Source organism: Bubalus kerabau, chromosome 1, assembly GCF_029407905.1.
Source record: "Bubalus kerabau isolate K-KA32 ecotype Philippines breed swamp buffalo chromosome 1, PCC_UOA_SB_1v2, whole genome shotgun sequence".
NCBI classification, from domain to species: domain Eukaryota; kingdom Metazoa; phylum Chordata; class Mammalia; order Artiodactyla; family Bovidae; genus Bubalus; species Bubalus kerabau.
Window position 1 is genome coordinate 112,829,277 of NC_073624.1, and position 22,895 is coordinate 112,852,171.

Below are 22,895 nucleotides of genomic sequence, written 5' to 3' on the forward strand. Positions count from 1 at the left end.
AGACAACCTTCCTTCCCTGTCTCCGCCCTTCCAGGTCGGTCCCAGCCCCTGCCGCCCAGCGGCCCGGACCACACCCGCTTCCCTCCGGTGGCCTGGCCACCCCCGCCGCAGTTCGCCGGAGCTCTCTTCCTGGGGCGGGCACAGGCCCAGAGCGCATGCGCACTGGCCGAAGGGCGCCTCCCTGCCCGAATCTCGCGAAGTTACGTTAGATTGGCCGCCGGTGACGGGTGGCCAGGCCGGGGGCGGGAGGGCTTCTGAGGTAGGAAGGGAGGTCCGTTCGGCCGGGCGCGCCGCCCCAGTGCTCTGTGGGATACTGGAAGTCTCGAGCGTCTCCTCCTGGTTCCCAGCCCTCCTCTGGCCGCACTCATAGAAACAGTCACACACCCCGTGCCTCCCCTCTCTTCCCTCTCCGCCTCCCCCTTCCCCCCCTCGCGATAAGAAGACCCGGCGGCAGGAGAGGGGATGAAGATGGCGGACGCGAAGCAGAAGCGGAACGAGCAGCTGAAGCGCTGGATCGGCTCCGAGACGGACCTCGAGCCTCCTGTGGTGAAGCGCCAGAAGACCAAGGTGAAGTTCGATGATGGCGCCGTCTTCCTGGCTGCTTGCTCCAGTGGCGACACGGACGAGGTTCTCAAGCTGCTGCACCGCGGCGCCGACATCAATTACGCCAATGTGGACGGACTCACTGCCCTGCACCAGGTCTGTGCGCCCCGCCGCCGCTCTCCCGACCCTGCGAGTCCTCGTCGGCCTCCCGCTCGGGCCTCTCCTCCGCTCCTGGTCTCCAGAGGCTGGGGGCGGCGGGAGACTCCCTGCCGCGGGGTGAGGGGGCGGCTTCCCGCGAAGGAGGGAGGGAAAGAGCTGGTGGAGGGAGGGCTCTAGGCTTGAGGCCCCCTTCAGACCGGTTGGTGGTGGAGTAAGGGAACGGGCGATTTCCGGGGCCGAGGGGAAACGGGCCTGTGGTCAAGTTGGGGCCCCAGAGCCATTTGTGGACGTGGGTCTGGGATTTGGGGTCGAGATGGGGAGGGGTGTAGTGGGGTTGTGCCTGCGTCCCCGACGTCGGTGATCGACCAGGGGGACGGAGGATGCTGAAAATAACGACGAACAAGAGGCCCTAGGGACATTTGGGTGGAAGGACGTCTTTGGCTTGTTAGGTGGGCTTTGGATTTGTTGTAGTTTTTAGGACTTGATCACAAACGGTGATGATAATAATAGTAATCAAGTGCCCTAAGACGAGTCCCCTGATCGGACGGTTTCCTGTTTTCTCCGTTATTACTCTTGGTCACTGGGGAGGGGGAAACGGTGTGATTAGCTGATCTGCACCGGCTGAAAGGGAGAGTATGAAAGTGGGTAGTGTAAGGAAGCGTTCTAGAAGGGTTGTCCACCGCGGGACCTGAACGTACGGAAGAGAGTCTTACTCCGAGTCGAGTTTGCCGCAGTGTCAGAGATCCTTTGGCCCCAGTTCCTGGAGTGTGTGTTGGGGTTAGAAAGAGAAGAATAAATAACGAGGCAGTCTTTTCAAAGCCGGTTTCCAAGCTTGGTTTTTCTTTGGAAGGGGGAGGGGGTGGGAAAAAAGAAAGCTGGTCACAAACTTTTCTCAAAATGGATGCTTTGTGCATGTTAAAGTTTTATAGTAGTCTGATTGGGATCTCTCAATGTTAGCCAAATAAGGAGAAACTATTGGCAATCCAGAGATAATGTTGCTTTGCCTTTAACAGGCCAAAAGCAACACAACCACGTAGAGTTCTGCATAAAAAGCAATTTTTCAGTGAGGGTAATAGGTGTCAAAACATAAACTCTTTACATTTTCTTAGTGGGCAGCTTGGAATGACTGGAAAACAACTTTACAGCAATAGCTTCCTCTTGCAATGAAAAAGACTTGTAAACTAAGTCAAAGTTGCCTTGCTGATAGGTGGAAAGATCCTAGCTTTATTTCGATGAATACTGTAACAAAAACTTGTTTGGGAGGGTGAAACTTGTGCATTGATATTTCATGCATAATACTTTGCTGCCTTTTTAGAAGAGGTGTGTGGTGGCATTTTTCCTTTTTACTGCTTCCTGTTTAGTGAATGATGACCGTTTTAAGTTTTATTTAATTGAATTCTCGTATCAAACTTGGCTTATAGCCTTTGTTTACAAGTTGCCTGGATGAACTATAATGACTGACAAATTGCAGGACAAATCTGGAATTTAGCATGTGGCACCCAGTAAAAATACAGCATGGTCTTTAGCTATCTGTTCCATTAATTTAGCGTCTAATGTAAAACAAACTTTTTGTTTGACTGATTTATTTTAAGCTATAGCATAACTCTAGATTCTAAAAACATGATGTTGAAATGAAAGAAACTTTTGGTATTAGAAATGATAATTATATAAGATGAATCTTTTCGAATTTCAAGTGTAATTTACATGGTTTAGTATGAAATTAATTCAGAAAGACAGATTAATAACTATGTTTTATTAAAATTGTTCTATAGAAATGTAAAGTTACGATAGATGTTGAAGAACCCAGTTATATTGCCTTGGAGGAAGGGGAGAAACTTTAATACTTACATTACTGTTGATTTTAGGTAGAGAAAATATATCTAGCAGGATTCTTAGAGTTTTTTAATTTTCTCCTCTAAATTTGGACATGTTGCATTATCGGACTTATCAGTGTCTTCCTGATTAACTGAATTCAGTGGTTAGTTTGGCATTATATAGGTGTTGTCTTTATTAGATATTTTGTTTTAGCTGACAAAGGCTTAAGCAGAAGTTTCCAAGTTTACGCATAACTATTTGCATAATATCTTTTTGTAATGTATTTACCCATTCCTTAACTCAGTGAAGCCAAAGTCTTAAAATATCAAGCATTAAAATTTTTATTATGTTTTCTACACCCTCATTTCTCTTTTATTAACTCTTGTACTTTTTGCCTTTCTGACAGAGAACAAGGAGTTCGCTTTGGGCAAATTCAGAACAGCAGATAGTGAAAGGTGATAAATAAAACTCTTTAAAAAAATAATCACAGGACAATTTTAACCTTACAAATCGCTTGAATATTGATTGCTTTAAATACTTAAATTGTAAAAGCTAAAATTGACCCATTGATTTGTTAAATAGCCCTTGAATACTTTTTTTTTTAATTTAACCTCTTGAAAGCATGTAGAACAGCCAGAATGGTTTTTTACTAGATTGATTATTGGTTAGTCTTTTGGACTGTTCATTTACATTTTTGATTTTGATCAATTGTCTTAAATTTCACTGCTAGGAGAAAAGTTTTAGGAACTTTACAGCCCACACATACACTTCTTAATTTAATATTTTACTTCCATCTTACTGTGACTACCATGTATTCAAAAATTTCTTTAATTGGTTGAGTGTTCTTTCTCATTAGAAGTTAGAAAAGATAATCAGTTTTCATCTTTTTAGGGGGGTATAAAAATAGGTCATTTATTAAAGCAGAAAAGGCAATGTTTTCTACGAATTTCCTACCTTGGTCTCTGGAATAGCTCCCTTTTCCCTAACTCCTCCAGTAGCTAGAAAACAGTATTTAAGTTACAATATAAACTTCTGATTTTTTTTAGAACTGAGGTCTACAGTAGATTTTCATCTTTACTAGTGGGCAATACTCAGCTTTGATTTAAGACCTACCTGGTAGAGTTTTATACTATATGATTTGTATCTCTATTTCAGTATGCTTTATAAAGGTTTTAGGAGAGTAATAATAGTTTTCCGTAGAATGCTTTATTGCTGAATCTTATTGATACTGGTGTGTATAAAATATAACACTGAGATTTCTTCTAACAGTTTGAAAAACGTTTAGCCTTTTGATTTCTGCTTCCTCTGTATCTGTGACTTCCAAGTCAGTTTCCAGTTCAAACACTGCTGCAGAGCTCCAGTCCTTCATTTCCATTTTTCAACTGATGACACAGTGTTAAGTAAAGTATTATTCAATATATTGTGATTTTATATTTTAAAATACATCTTCAAGTAGAGATATAGTAAATAGAGGTCCACCCCCTTTGCCATAGAATAGCAACTACTTATTTACATCAATATCAGGAATTTCTTTATATTCAACCTGAAATGAAATTTTTTCTTTCTTCACCAAGCCAATTCTCATTGATGCCTCTGTTGATGATAATCATGTCATTAATCTCTAGATTAAGCTTTAAACATTTAATTACCCACTTATCCACTTGCTACATATATCCAATCAGTATCATAACTGCCTTTTCATCAATTCTTGCCACTCTTATTATCAGTCTAGGCCATACCTTTATTATCTTTGTGTTAGAGTACAGTAACAGCCTCCTTGCCTCCCCTCCAGTCCAGCATTCATGCTGCTGCCACATTAATCTTTTCACAGCACCATTTCAATCGTGCCACTCCTCTCAATTCAGATTTAAAGTGTTTCATTATTTACTTATACCCGATGCATCTCCACTGTGTTACAGCTTTTACTTTTTTCTTTACTTCTGTATCTATGGTCTTGCCTTTTCCACCACTATACTCCCTCCCTCTTTGCCAGTCAAAATCCTGGTCATTCTTTAGGATTCGACCGAGTTGCCATCCAGAAATGCTCTTTCTGTCCTTTGAGTTTGTATAATACTGTTTCACTGGAGAGACTCTCCTTTGGGATACTCATTTTACCTTATGTCTTGCTTTTTTGCTGCTATTAAAATGTTTCTTACTGAGTAATGTGTGTTTTAAATTTTGTCTTCCCTGTGGGCAGCTGTAAGGACCCAATCTTCCACAGTTTTCTGTTTCCACATCCTAGCACATGGTAGGTGCTCACTGAAGAATGATTAATTTTATCTTTTACCTCATATCATAGATAGGAAGTTTTATAGTTATTTGTGTGTGGTAAGATAAATCATTCAAACACTCACACCCAGATACTTAGAATATAATTCTAGCATATGGTTAAACTTGTCAGTCTTCTCAACAGATATTTTTAATATCTTGAGATTTAAACTTTCTAAAATATTAACCTTCTTCCTATTAAAAAAATACCCCAAACCAATTTACCTGTTAAGAGATAGAAAAATACTCACTTTAGTTATCCATTAATTTGCTACCTTCTTTATAAAGATCTGAACTAGGTCCTATGGCAGAATACTACAGAGTAGAATTAAATCCATGTTCTATGCTATTATAATTTTAAAGAGTCTCTTGTTAGAGAATAGCGTAATTGTTATATATGAGAAATCTCTTTAAAACTGAATGTAGAGTTTATAATTGTTTACTTACTATTTTTTTGGTGGGGAATATTAAGATCTTGGAAGAATCTATTGGATCCCTTATAAACAATATTAAAATCTGTGTTTAAAAAAGTACAATATACTTTTTCTACATAACTTAAGTTGCTTATTGCTCTTCAGACCTTTTATTGAAAACATCCTAACCATAAAAAATAAAACCTAAACAAAACTAACCCTGAACTGGCCCCTCACTTCCTGCAAATAAATGGAAAACCCCAGCCATATATGGGGTACGCTGGTAGATCACCGGTGCCCACAGTGCCGCGGCTGTAATGCCTTCTCTGCAGCTGATGCCTTTGCACTTCCTGGCAACAGTTTTGTGGTCTGACTTTGCAGTGTCATAACCAAGACCATCTTTCATGTGCTTTCAGCTACAGTGTGATTGCAAGCTGTGACTGAGCATTTTCTAGTGTAGCTAGGTAGAAACGTTAGATGGAATAGAGGAAAAAAAGTGTTTTTGATTATCTGTTTCTTACCACATCTTACAATGCTGTTCACATAGGAGATGTACTTTAAAAACTCTCTAGTTAGATAATTTTAAAAAATAGAAACCCTTAGAAACCTTTGGAGGGAGGTAAGATATAGAACATTGTTACTTCTGTAACATGTTACTTCTTGACGTTTCCCAGAGTCGCTATTTTCTTTACCTTCCTGCCTGCCGAAAATTGTAGTTTTCATTCCACTTTTCTTTTGAAAGTTTGAGGGGGTGGGGGCGCTCCATAATCATGTTGGTAAATGCAGCATTGGCATATATCTTCTTGAAAAGTTTAAGATCTCCCTCAGTCATTTTGAGTTTCTTCTAAGTTGCAGTTGACTATGTAGTGCTGCGTTATCTCAGTGTTGCATTGAGAAGGGGGATTGGCTGGTGAACATTTGCTGAGGATTTGTTTCTTGTGAAATACTATGATAGTTTTATAACCGATATCTCACTTAATTCTCACAAGTCCTTTTTCTCTTGCTCAAGGTTACCAAGATAATAAACGGCAGAGCTTGGTTCTGACACAGGTATATAAGAGCCCAATCTTATTTAACACTGTGCTGTGACTGCTTAGTGGCTAAGTTGTGTCCGACTCTTTGCAGCCCCACGGACGGTAGCCCACCACCCTTCTCTGCCTGTGGGATTTCCCAGACAATAGTCTTGGGGTGGGTCGCCATTTCCTTCTCCAGCAGATCTTCCCAGCCCAGGAATAGAACCCTGGTCTCCTGCTTGGCAAGTGGGTTCTTTATCACTGAGCCATCAGGGAAGTGTTAACACTATGCTACATGGCCTTTAAGTCTGAAGAAGAAAGGATTCTTAAATCTTTCAGTCATTATGGTTGATGATTAGTAATTGGAGTTTTCTATGATAATTAGCAGAGAATCAAATGAAACACGTATACATAGATACAATTTTTCTTCATTTACTTTTATTTTAGCTAGTCAAAATTTTTAAGAGCTTTCTGTGGTAATTGAAACGCAGTAATACTATATCTAAATTAATCTCAAAATCTATCCTAAATTTTAGGAACTGCCAAGGCTGTTTTTCACTGACCATTTTGTGCATACTATTTGATGCGTGCTTTGGGAGGGTACAAAGGAGGTTACAACAGCAACAGAACTCTTTTTAAAGAACAGAGTTCACTTAGTCTTTAAACATCTCAATTTTTCTTTATCCTAATAGCAATTTATACTAATGCTCTAGGCATTTTTATATACTCATTTATAGTAAATGTTTCATACCTACACATACAGCTTTTTCAATGAAAAGATATAAATTATAGGTAAACTCTTTATCAATGATAATTAAAGAAGGAAAGCAAGCAAGCAAGCACCGGCTTGTCACCACCATTTAGCTTAATCTTCTGAAATTTTCTGTACAGTGATTATTGGTATTTAAAATTAGGACTTAAGACTTTACATGAAATGCTAGTAAAGTTACCTGAATTAACTTCTGAATTAGTAAAACTTTTAAATATTCATCATGTTTGATTTTAATCAGTAGGAATATCCAAGTCATACGAATATTCTGTTCCTTAAATGATTTTGCAAAATTTAGCGAAATTATATTTCAGATCTTTCCTTGGAAAAGGCAATAGAATTTTCTTTTTTCTTGTTGATGATGAGTGACAGCACCATTTGAAACATGATTTACTTGCTGCCTATCAAGTCATTGGTTCCCAGAATTTTACATTTCATGGACCAGTAAAATGGTTTTTGTTTTTTATTTTTCTAACTGACAGAGGAGAACCTAATCTTTCTGTTATTGTGTTAGGGCATTAAAAACAAACAGCTTTGTCACCTGCTGTCATCATTTCATAAAAGAAATACTTTAACAAAATAAGGATGAGTATCCAAATGAAGGACAGTAGGGACTCATATATCAATCTGTTAGATTATTGGTATACTAAGAATACATGTACTTGATACTCATTCATGAAGTAAGAGTAATTGAAGGTGAGCAGATTTCACAACTATTCCTGCCGTTCTCTGTTTGGTAGATACGGGAGAGGGTACAGGCGGTGGCAGGCAGAGTCACAGGAGGCAAGTGCCTTGTTCCTGATCACCTGATAAGGAGCAAAAAAAGAATTTATCTGAAGAGATTCAGGAGATGGGTGAAAGCTTTCTGTAGGAAGCACTGGTTTCATATTTATATTTACATAAGTCTCTGCATGTGTCATCGGTCTCTGGAATGTATTTCCCAGCTTATTTATATTAAGGCACAGCTCAAAGCATTGACCACTGGGGCGCACAGTAATTCTTTTCCCTTACTGTTTAAACCCTAAGTTTGGCACTTGCACACTACCTGCTATTGTTAGTGTACCTTATCTCCAGACCGAATAGTGAATTCCTTCAATTGGGAACTTTGATTCATTTTTCTGTAACTCCCCTTTGGTGTCTGCATTTTATTTTAGCGGGTGCACAGTTATTGTTGATTTTTAAAAAAATGAACACAGTAGACTAATCTTGTGAAGACCATAGTTGATAGAGAACAAAATGATGACAATTTGTGTGAGTAAATATAATAGCTAGCAAACATTTAAAATATTTTAATGAAAAAGTGTGTGAAAGTCACTCAGTCATGTCCGACTCTTTGTGACCCCATGGACTGAAGACTGTACAGTCCATGGAATTCTCCAGGCCAGAATACCAGAGTGGGTAGCCTTTCCCTTCTCTAGGGGATCTTCCCAACTCAGGGATCGAACCCAGGTCTCCCGCATTGCAGGCAGATTCTTTACCAGCTGAGCCACAAGGGAAGCTCAAGAATCTTAAAGTGGGTAGCTTATCCCTTCTCCAGCGGATCTTCCCAACCCAGGGATTGAACCAGGGTCTCCTGTGTTGCAGGCAGATTCTTTATACTGATGATTTACTTTATAATTACAGTATGAAGGTAACCATTATTACAATCAGAACTTAGGATCTTAGATTTTTTCTTGCAACGAATGTGTTTCTGATTACCAATAAGTAGAATTTTGATCAGTTTATGTAACATACTTAAAAAAATGAATTTCTTTAAACAACTCATTCAGGGTTGGTTTAGAAATGGAACCCCTAGCATACTGTTATTAGAAGCTAATTCATATTTTCTAATGATTTTATTCACACTTCTCCCCTAAACAACACTTTCACTTTGGATCCCTGTATGTGAGTATTTTTCTGACCTTATTAGTATTTTGGTTGTTTATCTTTTCATTGTTGGGCTGGCTAACCATAAAAAGACAAAGTTGAGCTCTGTATTACTGCCCTAAGTTTGCTTGCTTGACTTGAATGCTCTTTCATGGGTGGAGACATTCCACATTGTCATGTGTTATATAGGCATTTTTCAAATTACATTCAGTAGAAACCGTGGAAAGAAATGAAGGCATTCCTCAGCTGTCACCTTTTGGGTAATCTATTTAAATACATTATGTGCATTGTGGGAGATGTTCCACAGGGAGAGAGCTTCACTGACATAAAAAGTGTTACTTTGACTTGATTATTAACTCATATGAGCTGAAAATACATGTTTAACATGTTGCCTAACAAAAGAAAATGATAAGGTTGTAGAAAGTTTATATCATTTTCTTGAATACTTGAATAGTGCAAAGGAGAAATTTTGTGAATTGATACCTTTCTAGAAGTTAACCATATGGGAGAGTATAGTTTCCTGGAATAACTGTTAAAACAAATACACACATCAGTTACCTTTACTTTATAGTAAACAAACAAAAGTATATACATTCTATTAGCCTTCAGAATTATTTTATATGGTTCTAAACTTAATCTAGTATTTCTGCTTTTTGCTTGGAACATTTCTGGAAATTTTATATTGGAGCTTCAACCCCAGAAGCTTCTTTTGAATATCCTGTGTGGTGTTTACTTTTTGGGGGAGAGTTTGTGAATTTTGAAAATGATAGACATTGGAGACATGTCTGGTGAATAAAGTAGATCTGGGTAATCATGGTTACTAAATACTATCAGTAATTGAATGGTATTTTCTAAAAAGGTTATTCTTAATCGGAACATTGTCATAAAGAGTCCATCTTGGATTTTAGTCAACTCTTAATTGCATTGCTTGAAATTTAGTATGCTTCAGAATGTCTTTATGATTAACTTTGTGAACTGTTTGTTTCTGTTCTAAATTTTGCATGAAACAAGTCAGTAGCTTGTATAGCTTGTGAATTGACCATGGTCTTTTTTTTTTTTAATGAATGTGTTTTCCACAAAAGATTTTGATGCTGCTGTCGCTAAATCATGACTCTGTATTTCATTATTGATTTTTCTCAAAGATATGTTCATTTGTACCATTTTTCTTAAAAGATTAGAACAGTTCAACAATTTAGAATATGTTCAACAGTTTATATCCTTTCTAATTGTGTGAAATGATCTGCATAAAAATTTTGCCTCATATTCAAGTTTTTTCCCTTTCAGAATGTCTATTGCTATTTAACTCTTTCAGCCATCTTTTTTTCTTTAAACACTAAAATGTCTTTAAATTTCTGATTTTTCTCAATGTGGTTGAGAAAAGCATTCTCGTGAAAATGTCTCAAGTAACTGCCTTCTACTCTTGCTTTTTGTCTTCACCATCTCTTTTTTGTTTTTAAACGTGGCTTACTTTCAGGTTTGTTGTTTTATATGTATTTTATCTGAAACAAAAATTGAAGAATAATAATTATTTAAGTAATTAAAGACTCATAAAAGAATATAAAAAAAGAACAGTGCTATTCAAATTCTCAGGCATGGAGCTTAGCTAGCCCCTATTGAAAACTTCAGTAGACTCCCTTTATGCATCTCTATCCAATATATAATTTTATAAAAATGAGATTATATTTAATTTTCTGGTTTATAACCTGCTAATAAATTATACATTTTTAGAAATAATTCTGTAATAATGAATATTAGGTCCACTGTGTGAATACACATGCACATTCCTAAAGTTGATTTTCCTAGTTGTCTGATGATGAATAGTATACTTTCAATTTCTCGTGATAATGGTAGATACTATACTATGTATATCTTACTCATGAAATTATATTGTTCAGACTGTGTCTTCGAGATTTTACTTGCAATTTTATATGTTTTGCCCAAGATAGCATGCTGTTCTAATGCTTGTTTATTCAGAAGACATTTTTAGTAAAATCTCTAGTATATGCAGGCTTCCTAGGTGTCACAGCGGTAAAGAATCGACCTGCCAATGCAGGAGATGTGGATTTACTTCCTGGGTCAGGAAGATCCCTCTGAGTAGGAAATGGCAACCCCCCTGTAGTATTCTTGTTTGGGAAATCCCATGGAAGAGGTGCCTGGCTAGCTACAGTCCTTGGGGTGGTAAAGAGTTGGCTGTGACTTAGCGACTGAGCGCTGACACACTCTAGTATATTTAACACCGAAGACTAACCCTGCAAGTACTCTGGCTGACACGAATATTGCTCTCATAACGGGATGATGTCCTCTTCCTTCTCTGAGGTACCTATAGGAAAACCTATTTTATTACTCTGTGTGTTTATAAAGTTTGTTTGTGTTTGAAGTATTACACGGTATTTGTATTTACTGATAAATGATGCTGTTATTCATGTAGTGATTAACTCATTCATAAATATGTAAATCATTATTTATCATATCCCAGGGACGGGGGAGCCTGGTGGGCTGCCATCTATGGGGTTACAAAGAGCTGGACACGACTGAAGTGACTTAGCAGCAGCAGCATAAGATCCCTCTCTGCATGTAGTGTATAATCAAGAGGAGGTGCCAAAAAATGTAGAATAGAGATCTAGGGTGAAATGAATTTTTTTACCGGGAGGACTTAACTTAGAATATCAGGAAAGACGTCCCTGAGAAAGCTATTTTAAGTTACAAGGAACTTAACAAGTGACTTGAATCTTTCTTGACCCTGTTCCATCCTCATTTTCTGAATGTTCCTGTTTGGTTTCCTTTTCTGGTCTCTTTCTTTCTTCTTAAATTTTATGCACTTATTTATTTATTTTTGGCTGTGCTGGGTCTTCATGGCTGCCGGTGGGCTTTGTCTAGTTGCAGGGGCGACTCTTCGTTGAGGTGCATGGGCCTCTTACTGCGGTGACTCCTGTTGTGGAGCACAGGCTCTGGACACGCTGGCTTCAGTAGTTGTGGCAGCTCATGGGCTTACTTGCCCCGCAGCATGTGGAGTCTTTGACCAAGAATTGAACCCATGTCCCCAGCACTGGCAGACGGCTTCTTAACCATTGGACCACCAGTGAACCACGTTTTTTTCTTTCTTGAAGAAGAATGTTCTAAAGTTCTCTTGCATTGTTTTGTTGTTTAGTCACTAAGTCGTGTCCAACTCTTTGAAACCCCAGGGGCTGTAGCCCTACAGACTCCTCTGTTCATGGGATTTTCCAGGCAAGAATACTAGAGTGGGTTGCCATTTCCTTCTCCAGGGGATCTTCCTGACCCAGGGATCGACTCCCCATCTCCTGCATTGGCAGGCATACCACTGAACCACCTGGGAAATCCCAAAGTTCTCTGTGTGTTTCTATTTTTTTTTTCTATATCATTCATTCTTATAGTTTCAGCTGTTCTGTTTATGTGCTCTGTTTTCCTTTTTATATAATATGCATCTTATTTTTTACATCATCTGTCTTCATTTACTAAACTACAATCTCAGGGTCTTGTGTCTTTCCTTCCACTTCCAACATACAGTCAATATCTCTTATGCACACCTGAAAAAAAATACTTCTAAACTCATCCTATCTTTTTATATATTCAGTTAACATAATTAAAGGCCTATTCTGTGTCTCACACTATTAAGAACTGGGAAGATATAACAAAAGAGATACCAACACTACCCTCACAGAGTTTAGCATAAAGTGAAATTGCTTAGCCATCAGGAACATGCAAATCAAAACCATGATGAGATACCACTTCACACCTAATAGAATTACTATAATAAAGACAACAGATAATAACAAGTATGACCGGAGTGTGGAGAAATTACATTCCTCCTACACTGCTGGTGGTAATGTAAAATGGTGCAACCATTTTCAACTACTTGCAGAAGTCTAGTTCTGCACGTAGTCTAGCAACAGAATAGTTGCCATATAACCTAGCAGTTCTCCTAAGTATATAATCAAAAGAGAATTGAACACAAAATGTGTATGTTAATGTTTATGGCAGTGTTAACATAACAGCCCAAAAGTGGAACCAACACAAAATGTCTATCAGCTGATAAATAGATAAATAAAATGTGGTTGTTTTGTTACTGAAATCAGTGGAATGTTATTTGTCAATAAAAAGAAACTAAGTACTGATACTTGCTACAACATAGATGAATTTTAAAGACATTGAACTATGTAAAAGGCACCACTCAGGAAAGACCACATATTGTAGGTTTCCACTATATGAAATGTTCAGTATAGGTGAATACATAGAGACAGATGGTAGATTAGTGTTTGCCAAAGGCTGAAGGTGTTGAGGGGAAATGGGGAAATGTATGCCCTTTTCCCATATATCTGCTAATAGATATAGCAGTTCTTTTTAGGGTGATAAAAATGTTCTAAAATTAATTGTGGTGATGGTTGCATAACTCTGAATATACCAAAACCTTTCAGTTACACACATGAAATCAGTTTAGTTCAGTTGCTCATTGGTGTCCAACTCTTTGTGACCCCATGGATTGCAGCATGCCAGGCTTCCCTGTCCTTCAGTATCTCCCAGAGTTTGCTCGAACTCATGTTCATTGAGTCAGTGATGCCATCCAACCATCTCATCCTCTGTTGCCGCCTTCTCTCCCTACCCTCAGTCTTTCCCTGCATCATTTCCAATGAGTCGACTCTTCCCATCAGGTTGTCCAAAGTATTAGAGTTTCACCATCAGTCCTTCCAGTGACTGTTTAGGATTGATTTCTTTTAAGATTGACTGGTTTGATCACCTTGCTGTCCAGAGGATTCTCAAGAGTCTTCTCCAACACCACAGTTCAAAAGTATCAATTCATTGGTGCTCAGCCTTCTTTATGGTTCAGCTCACACATCTGTACATGACTACTGGAAAAACCACAGCTTCGATTATATGGACCTTTGTCGGCAAATTAATGTCTCTGCTTTTTAGTATGCTGTCTAGGTTTGTCGTAGCTTTTCTTCCAAGGAGCAAGTGTCTTTTAATTTCATGGTTGCAGTCACTGTCTGCAATGATTTTGGAGCCCAAGAAGATAAAGTCTGTCATTGACAATATAATTTCCCAATTTTGAACTAGTCCATTGTTCTATGTCCGGTTCTAACTGTTGCTTTTTGACCTGAATGTAGATTTCTCAGGAGGCAGGTAAGTGAAGTGAAAGTGAAAGTCGCTCAGTCGTGTCCGACTCTTTGTGACCCCATGGACTATACAGTCCATGGCATTCTGTAGCCCAGAATACTGGAGTGGTTAGCCTTTCCCTTCTCCAGGGGATCTTCCCAACCCAGGGATCGAACCCAGGTATCCTGTATAGCAAGCAGATTCTTTACCAGCTGAGCCACAAAGGAGGCAGGTAAGGTGGTCTGGTATTCCCATCTCTTTAGGAATTTTCCATAGTTTGTTGTGATCCACAGAGTCAAAGGCTTTAGTGTAGTCAATGAAGCAGTAGTAGATGTTTTTCTGGAATTCTTTTGCTTTTTCTGTGATCCAGTGGATGTTGGCAATTTGAACTCTGGTTCCACTGCCTTTTCTAAATCCAGCTTGAACATCTGGAAGTTCTCGGTTCACACATTCTTGAAGCCTAGCTTGAAGGGTTTTGAGTGTTACCTTACTAGCATGTGAAATGAGCTTGAAGGGTTTTGAGTATTACCTTACTAGCATGTGAAACAGTTGTGTGGTAGTTTGAACATTCTTTGGCATTGCCCTTCTTTGGGATTGGAATGAAAACTGACCATTTCCAGTCCTGTGGCCACTGCTGAGTTTTCCAAATTTGCTGTCATATTTGAGTGCAGCACTTTAGCGGCAGGATCTTTTAGGATTTGAAATAGCTCAGCTGGAATTCCATCACCTCCACTAACTTTGTTCTTACATTTGAAATGGGTTGTTATATAATGTGTGAATAAATTTAGAATAAGCGGTTTTATTTTTTATGTATTTACCACTACTCACCACTAAAAATTGAGGCTGTAATTCTCTTCTGCCAGTTCCCCAGCCCCAGCCTAGGCTTAGTATTCATCTGATTGTTATTGTCCCTGCCCTAACACAGTTGCAGTGTATTAGATATATGGATAAATATAAGGATATTATGGGACTTCCCTAGTGCCTCAGACGGTAAAGAATCTGCCTACAGTGCAGTGACCTGGTTTCAGTCCTTTAGATGGGAAGATCCCCTGAAGAAGGGAATGGCAGCCCACTCCAGTATTCTTGCCTGGAGAATTCCATGGACAGAGGAACCTGGCAGGCTACACTCCGTGGGGTTACAAAGAATCAGACATGACTGAGCAAATAATGCTTTCACTTTTCACACAAGGAAATTACACATTTAATGAAATTACACATTTATGTCAGTTACATGTAATGATACATAGTGGTTGTAGTACATAGTGGTATGGAAGTTGATGAAGGCACATCTCAGCTTGATTTGGGGAAAGGGAAAACTTCCTGAAGAAAGTTATTTTTTTTTAGCTGTTGAGTGATGAGTAAAAGTTAGCCAGAGTTGTAAGAGAGAAGAGAGTACAGCAAACTATTTCAGAGAGAGGGACTAGTATGTGCAAAGAGCTGGAGGTATGTAGAGCTGTTGCAGGATTTTATCAGGTTAAATGAGAAAATCAGATTTTCTCTTTAAGAAGAGTCACTGTGGCTGCAGCATGGAGGATGCAGCTGAAAAGAGGACAAGACTTGAGGCAGGGAAACTAGTTCAGAAACTTGAGTAGTCTAAGAGAGTTGAACTAGCTTAGTGGCAGTCTAGTTGGAAAATAGTAGATGGACTCAGGACATATTCAAAAATAGAATTGGTAGGAATTGGAAGTGGTTTGACATGAGGGAGTAGAAGCAAAGATGGTGTGCACTTGGTTTCCAGTTTGGAAAACTAGGTGAATGGAGTGCTTTTCACAGAGTGTATTCATTCAGTTAATGCTTACTTTGTGCTTACTCTATAGATCAGAGGCAGAGTATATTTGAATGCTATTTGGGGCAGACAGGCAGTAAACAAGAAATTAAAGTCGTGTGAAATACATGCTAAAGGATATGTAGGATATTGAGAGGTGGCTTACTTACAAATAATTCATAAAAATCATTAAGAGGGCTTTTTTGTCTTAGTCTGTTTCCTTCAGTTCAGTCACTCAGTCATGTCCGACTCTTTGCGACCCCATGAATCGCAGCACGCCAGGCCTCCCTGTCCATCACCAACTCCCGGAGTTCACTCAGACTCAAGTGCATCAAGTCAGTGATGCCATCCAGCCATCTCATCCTCTGTCGACCCCTTCTCCTCCTGCCCCCAATCCCTCCCAGCATCAGAGTCTTTTCCAATGAGTCAACTCTTCGCATCAGGTGGCCAAAGTACTGGAGTTTCAGCTTCAGCGTCAGTTCTTCCAAAGAACACCCAGGACTGGGCTCCTTCAGAATGGACTGGTTGGAACTCCTTGCAGTCCAAGGGACTCTCAAGAGTCTTCTCCAACACCACAGTTCAAAAGCATCAATTCTTCGCCAGATGTAGCTATTTTCTTAGGTGTATTTGAGTAGCAAACAGAAGTGAATTTACAAAGGCACGGGGAAAACACAGGATAAGGATTCATGGTTAGATTTTTTTTAGGGTTTTGGTGAACTATCCAAAAACGCATGCAGAATGGTGTGTGTCTGTGTGCCTTTCACTTCAGAAGAATTAAGAACTTTAAGGTCAAATTTATTTTTATGATATTGTAGGAGAAGGTGGGAAGGCAATGGCACCCCACTCCAGCACTCTTGCCTGGAAAATCCCATGGATGGAGGAGCCTGGTGGGCCGCAGTCCATGGGGTCGCTAGGAGTCGGACACGACTGAGCGACTTCACTTTCACTTTTCACTTTCATGCACTGGAGAAGGAAATGGCAGCTCACTCCAGTGTTCTTGCCTGGAGAATCCCAGGGACGGGGGAGCCTGGTGTGCTGCCGTCTATGGGGTCGCACAGAGTCGGACATGACTGAAGCGACTTAGCAGCAGCAGCAGCAGCAGGAGAAGGTGGAGTGTGTATTTTTAGGGGTATGGGGAGAGCTAGGGCACAGAACTGTTGGAAGGCAATAAAGGAGTGGTAGTAGTAACAATCCAGAAGTCTTTTTTTGCCTTAAATAATGCACTGTGAAAATAAGGTCATAGGTTAAAATGAAAGATGAGAGTACTTTTTCTCAAAGCATGTTTGTTTTTGCTAAAATTGCACAGTTAAAAAATCATTTAACACTCTTTGGGAATTCCCTGGCAATCTAGTGGTTTGGACTCCAGACTTCATTGCAGGGCTCATGGATTCGATTCCTGGTTGGGGAACTAAGTAGCTGCAAACCTTGCAGAGTGGCCAGAAAAGAAAAAAATGTCTGAACTTTTTTCAGTTTTTAGATTTACAAAGTTGTGTTTTCTGGAAAAATAAAAGTAAAATACTGTTGTTAAGCAAGAAACTTTTACATTGATATATTTTTTCTTTTTTGCTCAAAATATTTCTGGAGTTCCTTTGAGTATTTGTGAATTTTTTTGCGTATTTTACTGTTTTTTTTTTTTTTTTTTTTAAGTTGCACAGTTAATGAGAAAAGTAGCAGTTCTACAAAAAGATTATATGGTTTATTTTGACCTTGAGCAGGCATCATTGGATTTGTTTTAGCTTAAATGAAATAGGAAATGGTTGTTATATATTAAAGTGAAAGTGAAGTCGCTCAGTCGTGTCCAACTCATAGCTACCCCATGGACTGCAGCCCACCAGGCTCCTCCGTCCATGGGATTTTCCAGGCAAGAGTACTGGAGTGGGATGCCATTGCCTTCTCCAATTATATATTAAACCTCAACTCAAAATTATCATGGCATTTCCCCACACATACACACAGCTTTTTTTTTTTTTCCTGGCCATGCCATGAGGCAGTTGGGATCTTAGTTCCCTGACCAAGTAGACCCTGTACCCCCTGCAGTGGGAGCATGGAGTCTTAATTGCTAGACTGCCAGGAAAGTCTCTTTTCTGCCCTTTTTAACTTACCCTTGACATTTAAAGCCAATCTTAGTGATGGAGGAAGATTATGTATATGTTTGTTTTATGTGTGAGATTGACTGATGATATGTAAATTGTTCCCTTTTAAATACACTTAAGGGACAAAAAGTTGCAAGACAGTATGTATGATATGATTCCATTTTGGGGGGAAACATTTGCATAGAAAGTAAATCTGAGGATATTACCCCAGTTTTTAATGGTTATCTCTGAGAGGGAATTATAGATATTTTGGATTATGCCATCTTTGAGTTGTTTACAACAAGTAGAAAAAAAGATGAATCTGGACTGGGGAAAAATGCCTAAACGGCCAGTTCCAGTAATGTATTCAGGATTAAATATAGAGACATTGACATAATGGATATTAGTGTTTTAGTCAAGCCACTCAAGGAAGCTGGTATTGGTGGTTAAGTATTTCCGTATTATGCCAGTCTTTACTCTGAACCTTTTATTTCATAAGGAAAGACTGATTATAATTAGGGTGGTCACCTGGGGAGAGTTATACAAGTAAGAAAATGAATTAGGAGTTTAGTTGGATGCATTTTGAAGCTTTTGGCAAATAGACTACTGAGAAAATAATAAGCAGAATTTCCAAAAAGGCAGATAGTTGGAGTTTTTGGTCTGCTTTAAAACATTAATTTGGCTGTGTTGGGTCTTGGTTGCAGCACAGGGGTCTTGCGTTGCGGCGCACAGACTGTGGTTGTGGCGCTTGTGCTCAGCGGCTATGGCACAACCGTAGTTGCTCCATGACGTATGGGCCTTAGTTCGCCAACAAGAGATTGAAACCCAAGTCCCCTGCTTTGCAAGGTGGATCCTTAACTGCTGGACCCCAGGGAGGTCCCATGGCAGATAGTCTTGAAGAACAAAGACATTTTAAAAGTTAGAAAAGCAAAAAAATAAAAAATAAAAAAAATAAAAGTTAGAAAAGCAATTTTTACATGGTGAGCTTTTTTACCTTGTTTTATATGAATATGAAAACCACTTAATGGTGAATATCTCTTTTAAGAATGAATTGCAAAAATGGCTACAAGTCTCTTAAAAATAGAATCGGGAATGTTGAAGCCCAGAGTTACATGAATTTTATGAAAACTTTTTTGAAGACAGTGAAAAGAGGGCTGTTAGGAGTTGTGAAATGGATCAAAACTAGGAAGAAGGAAATGAAATAACTGGTGGTACAGCATTTAATTTACCGGTGCATTTGTTAAAAATGGTCTACTCTGTCTGGCAGAATTCTAATATCCATTATTAAGTGGATAGTTTTACAAGAGGTTATGTTGATCACTGGATGCCAATTTGAGTTTTCTGAAAACAAGTTTTATGTTGACTTATCTTCACTTCCTTTTTTTGGCAAGGTTAGCAAGTTCAAATGAGGGAAGTTTTGCAAATGTAGCTTGATTTTGCAGTACAGCACTTGGACAGGCTCTTGTTAGATCTTTGTGGTCAACGTGACAGAAATCTGACATGAATATTAGCAGGATTATATGGATTAACTGCTGGATGAACCACTGTATACTCATCACTACTTATCAGCCTACTGATGAATCACTCAGTGTCAATCCAGAGGGAAGACTAAAGTAGTGGTCCTTATGTTCTTGACCCTATCTCATTCAACATTGTAGTATTGGGTTGGCCAAAAAGTTTGAGTTTTTCTGTAAAACACTCAAATGAACTTTTCAGCTAACTCCAAATAGATAAAACTGTAGATGCTGAGAGAGAACTCCAAAAAGTGTGAAATAGTAGGTTTTAAAAAATAAAATGAAAAGATAATGGGTATTAATTTACATTTCTGCATTAAAATATTGATAACTATAGGTTGGTAGAGACCATCTTTGACAAACATGAGAAAAAGGTTGCTTGAAAGTTTAAAAGCAAGCCTACTGTCTGACCAGAGTATAATCATTTTAAAATGTACTAATTCAGTGTAAAGCTAAATTTACACTGAATTAGTACAGATTTTAAAAAATTAGTCCAGATTTAAATTTAGTCCAGATTTAAGATTTAAATCTAAATTTAGTCCAGATTTTAAAAAAAAATCTTGTTTCTTTACCTTGCGAAATCACATCTGTAGAACTGTGTCTAGTCCTACAGTTTTTGATTTGTAGGCTGTTTCAGCATATCTTACCAATGACAGCTTTTTTTTCATTACTCACCAGTTGAATGGCTTTGTATAACAAAATTATTTCTACAGGGGAAAAAAAAAACTGTTTTCCAGTCCTTTTGCTAAAGTTGTTAACAAATTTATATGTAATTATAGACACACACTTGTAATTCTTCATATACCCTAAGATCCCGCCTCCCTAAATCATCAGCTCAACTGTTTTCTTTTGAGTCTCTTGAACAAACAAAGGGAGCAGTTTTCAAAACCACAAATCAATATTTAGCCTTGGTATTAGGAGAGCCACTAGTAGGAAAATGGACCTCCTAGGTAGAGGAGGTCCTAGGTAGAAAGACCTCTTGCACATATTAATTAGAATTCTTTAAGTAGGAAAAGTCCATTAGAATTGGCCTAAGTAAAGTAATTCATTGTAAGATTATAGAGCTATCTTATAGAATCTGGGCTTCTGGAATGAATTAGAGCCAAGTATATGCAACCCAGGAAGTCTTCTATGTTTCTCATCATTGTTTCTAACAAATATTTATTCTTTTTTACAGCAAGCTAAGTTTCTTGTTTTCTCAGTTCAGAAGGAAAAATAAAAGACTACCAACAGTTTCAGAGTTTATATCTGGTCAGGGTATCCAGAGAGACTGATCACCTTCTGAGTTTTAATTCTGGGTTCCCAGGAAAGGGATCAATTGATCCACCTTTTAGGTTACTCATATATCATCTGAGGTCATCAACAGTAGCTGGTGGGGCTGATTCTCTCTGAACAAACATACTTATTCTGTCATTCTGATTAATGCATTATGAGAATATGAGGAAGACAAAGCTAGAATTGAGTTCATAAAGAAGCCAATATCGATTATTTAAAATATACAGTCTATAAAAGTGAAAAAGCATAAAGAATTTTAAATCTTAGATCAGCAGTTCTTAAACCTTTCTGTTTCAAAGCCCTTTTATACTCTTAAAATTTGAACAGACTACACCCCACAGGGTACGTGAAACTGGGGAAATCTCAATTAGATGGATTATATCAATGTCAGTGTCATGGGTATAATATTACTGTATATAGCTTTCACAGAATTTTATCATTAAGGAAAACTGGGCAAAGTAATAATCTGTTTCTTACAATTTCCTGTGAATCTATAATTATCTCAATAAAATAATAATACTAACTTGTTGCTTACTATTATTTTTTGCCTACTGTTATTTTAATGTAAAAAAATAGGGAAGAACCCAAAGACCTTTTTGTTTATGTTGACTGTCTTCCAATATTTAACAAATTAGAAAGTAAAACTCAAAAATCTTTAAAATATTTATTTGTTTTAAAATAACTCATATGCAAATATACTGGGTTGTCCAGAAAGTTCGTGAATAACATGTTAATGGAAAATAAGCATTTTGCAAGTCAAAAAATTTAATGAAGTATGGCATTGTTTTACATTTTGCAATTTTTAATGTCTTGCTTAATAGAAGATAAATGGATTCTTGTAACTATTTCTGCATGTTGTATGTTGTGATTTTGGAAGGTTGACTCTTACAAAGAAGTTAATTCTAAACCAATCACAGATTCAACACAAACTGAACCAGAATCCCAGTTGTGTGTGTGAGAGAGAAAGAGAGAAAAATGACAGTCTGATGATCAATGAAAAAGGCCAAATATAGCCTGGTTAATCTTTAAAACAGAAAGGTGCAGGGGAAGGGGTGGATTGGGAATTTGGAATTGACATGTACATACTGTTATATTTAAAATAGATAATCAACAAGGACCTACTTGATAGCACAGGGAACTCTCAATACTCTGTAATAACCTAAATGGGAAAAGAATTAAAAAAAAAATAGATACATGTATTATGTATAACTGAATCATTTTGCTGTATACCTGAAACTAATACAACACTGTTAATCAACTTTACTCCAATATAAAATAAAAATTAAAAAAGAACAAAAAAGGTGAAAGGAGTTATTTACTCTGATGGAAAATAAATGGAACTCACTCAGCCTACCCATATGGAAAAAGGGTTGACATCCTAATACCTTAAATCATACACAAAGATCAATTTGAGATAGCTTGTAGATCTAAATGTGAAATATGTAATAATAGATATTGAAGAAGGTAACACATTAAGATGTCTTTATAAACTTGAGGTAGGGAAAATATGTTTAAACTGGACACAAAAATCATTAACCGTAAAAGAAAAGACTGATTAATTGGAGTAGATTACAATGAAGAATTTCAGTCCCTCCAAAGATAACATTAACAGAAATAAGCTTCAGTATGGGAAAATACTTGTCTCACATAGAGTTGACATAGAGCTTCTATTCAGGGATGTGTATGTGTGTGTATATATGTGTGCTTAGTCACTGAGTTGTGTCCGACTTTTTGCGACCCCATGGACTGTAGCCCACCAGGCTCCTCTATCCATGGGAATTCTCCAGGAAGAATACTGGAGTGGGTTGCCATCCGTCCTCCAGGGAATCTTCCCAACTCAGGGATCAAACCCAGGTCTCCCACATTGCAGGCAGATTCTTTACTGTCTAAGCACCGGGGAAGCCTGGTGTATATATGTATTAAACTACAAATCAGTAAGAAAAAATATACAAGCACATCACAAAAGAAAATATTCAAATGGTGATAAACATACAAAAAATTATTCAATATTGTTCATCAGAGAAAGTATATTGTTATATTTTCAATATATATATATATGAAAGTATATGTTAAAGTATATTCAGTATTGTTCATCACAGTAAAGTATTAGTGTATATCCACCAGAATGGCCAAATTTTAAGAATGATAATATTAAATACTGGCAAGGATGTAGAGAAACCAGAATTCTTATATATTGCTGGTATAAGAAGTATATGAGATTTCAAATGAATTCCAATATTTTGAAAAGTTGTCTCTCTTGCTAGGTTAGACATATAAAATACCAGTGGAAGCATTTACTGTGGGTTAATAC

At 38.0% G+C, this 22,895-nt stretch overlaps 1 protein-coding gene across 4 annotated transcripts in view; it reads left to right on the forward strand.

Annotated features, from left to right (window-relative positions):
- Positions 1-220: 220 nt before the first annotated feature.
- PPP1R12A (protein phosphatase 1 regulatory subunit 12A) overlaps positions 221-22,895 on the forward strand; it is a 164,493-nt gene continuing 141,818 nt past the window's right edge. For 2 of the 4 annotated variants that reach the window (XM_055587054.1, XM_055587050.1), the window contains exon 1: positions 227-699. In XM_055587054.1, the coding sequence (XP_055443029.1) occupies positions 463-699 (237 nt within the window). In that variant the 5' untranslated portion in view covers positions 227-462. Of the gene's footprint in view, positions 700-22,895 lie in introns of all 4 variants that reach the window. The other 2 variants (XM_055587064.1, XM_055587059.1) reach the window with 2 other exon arrangements.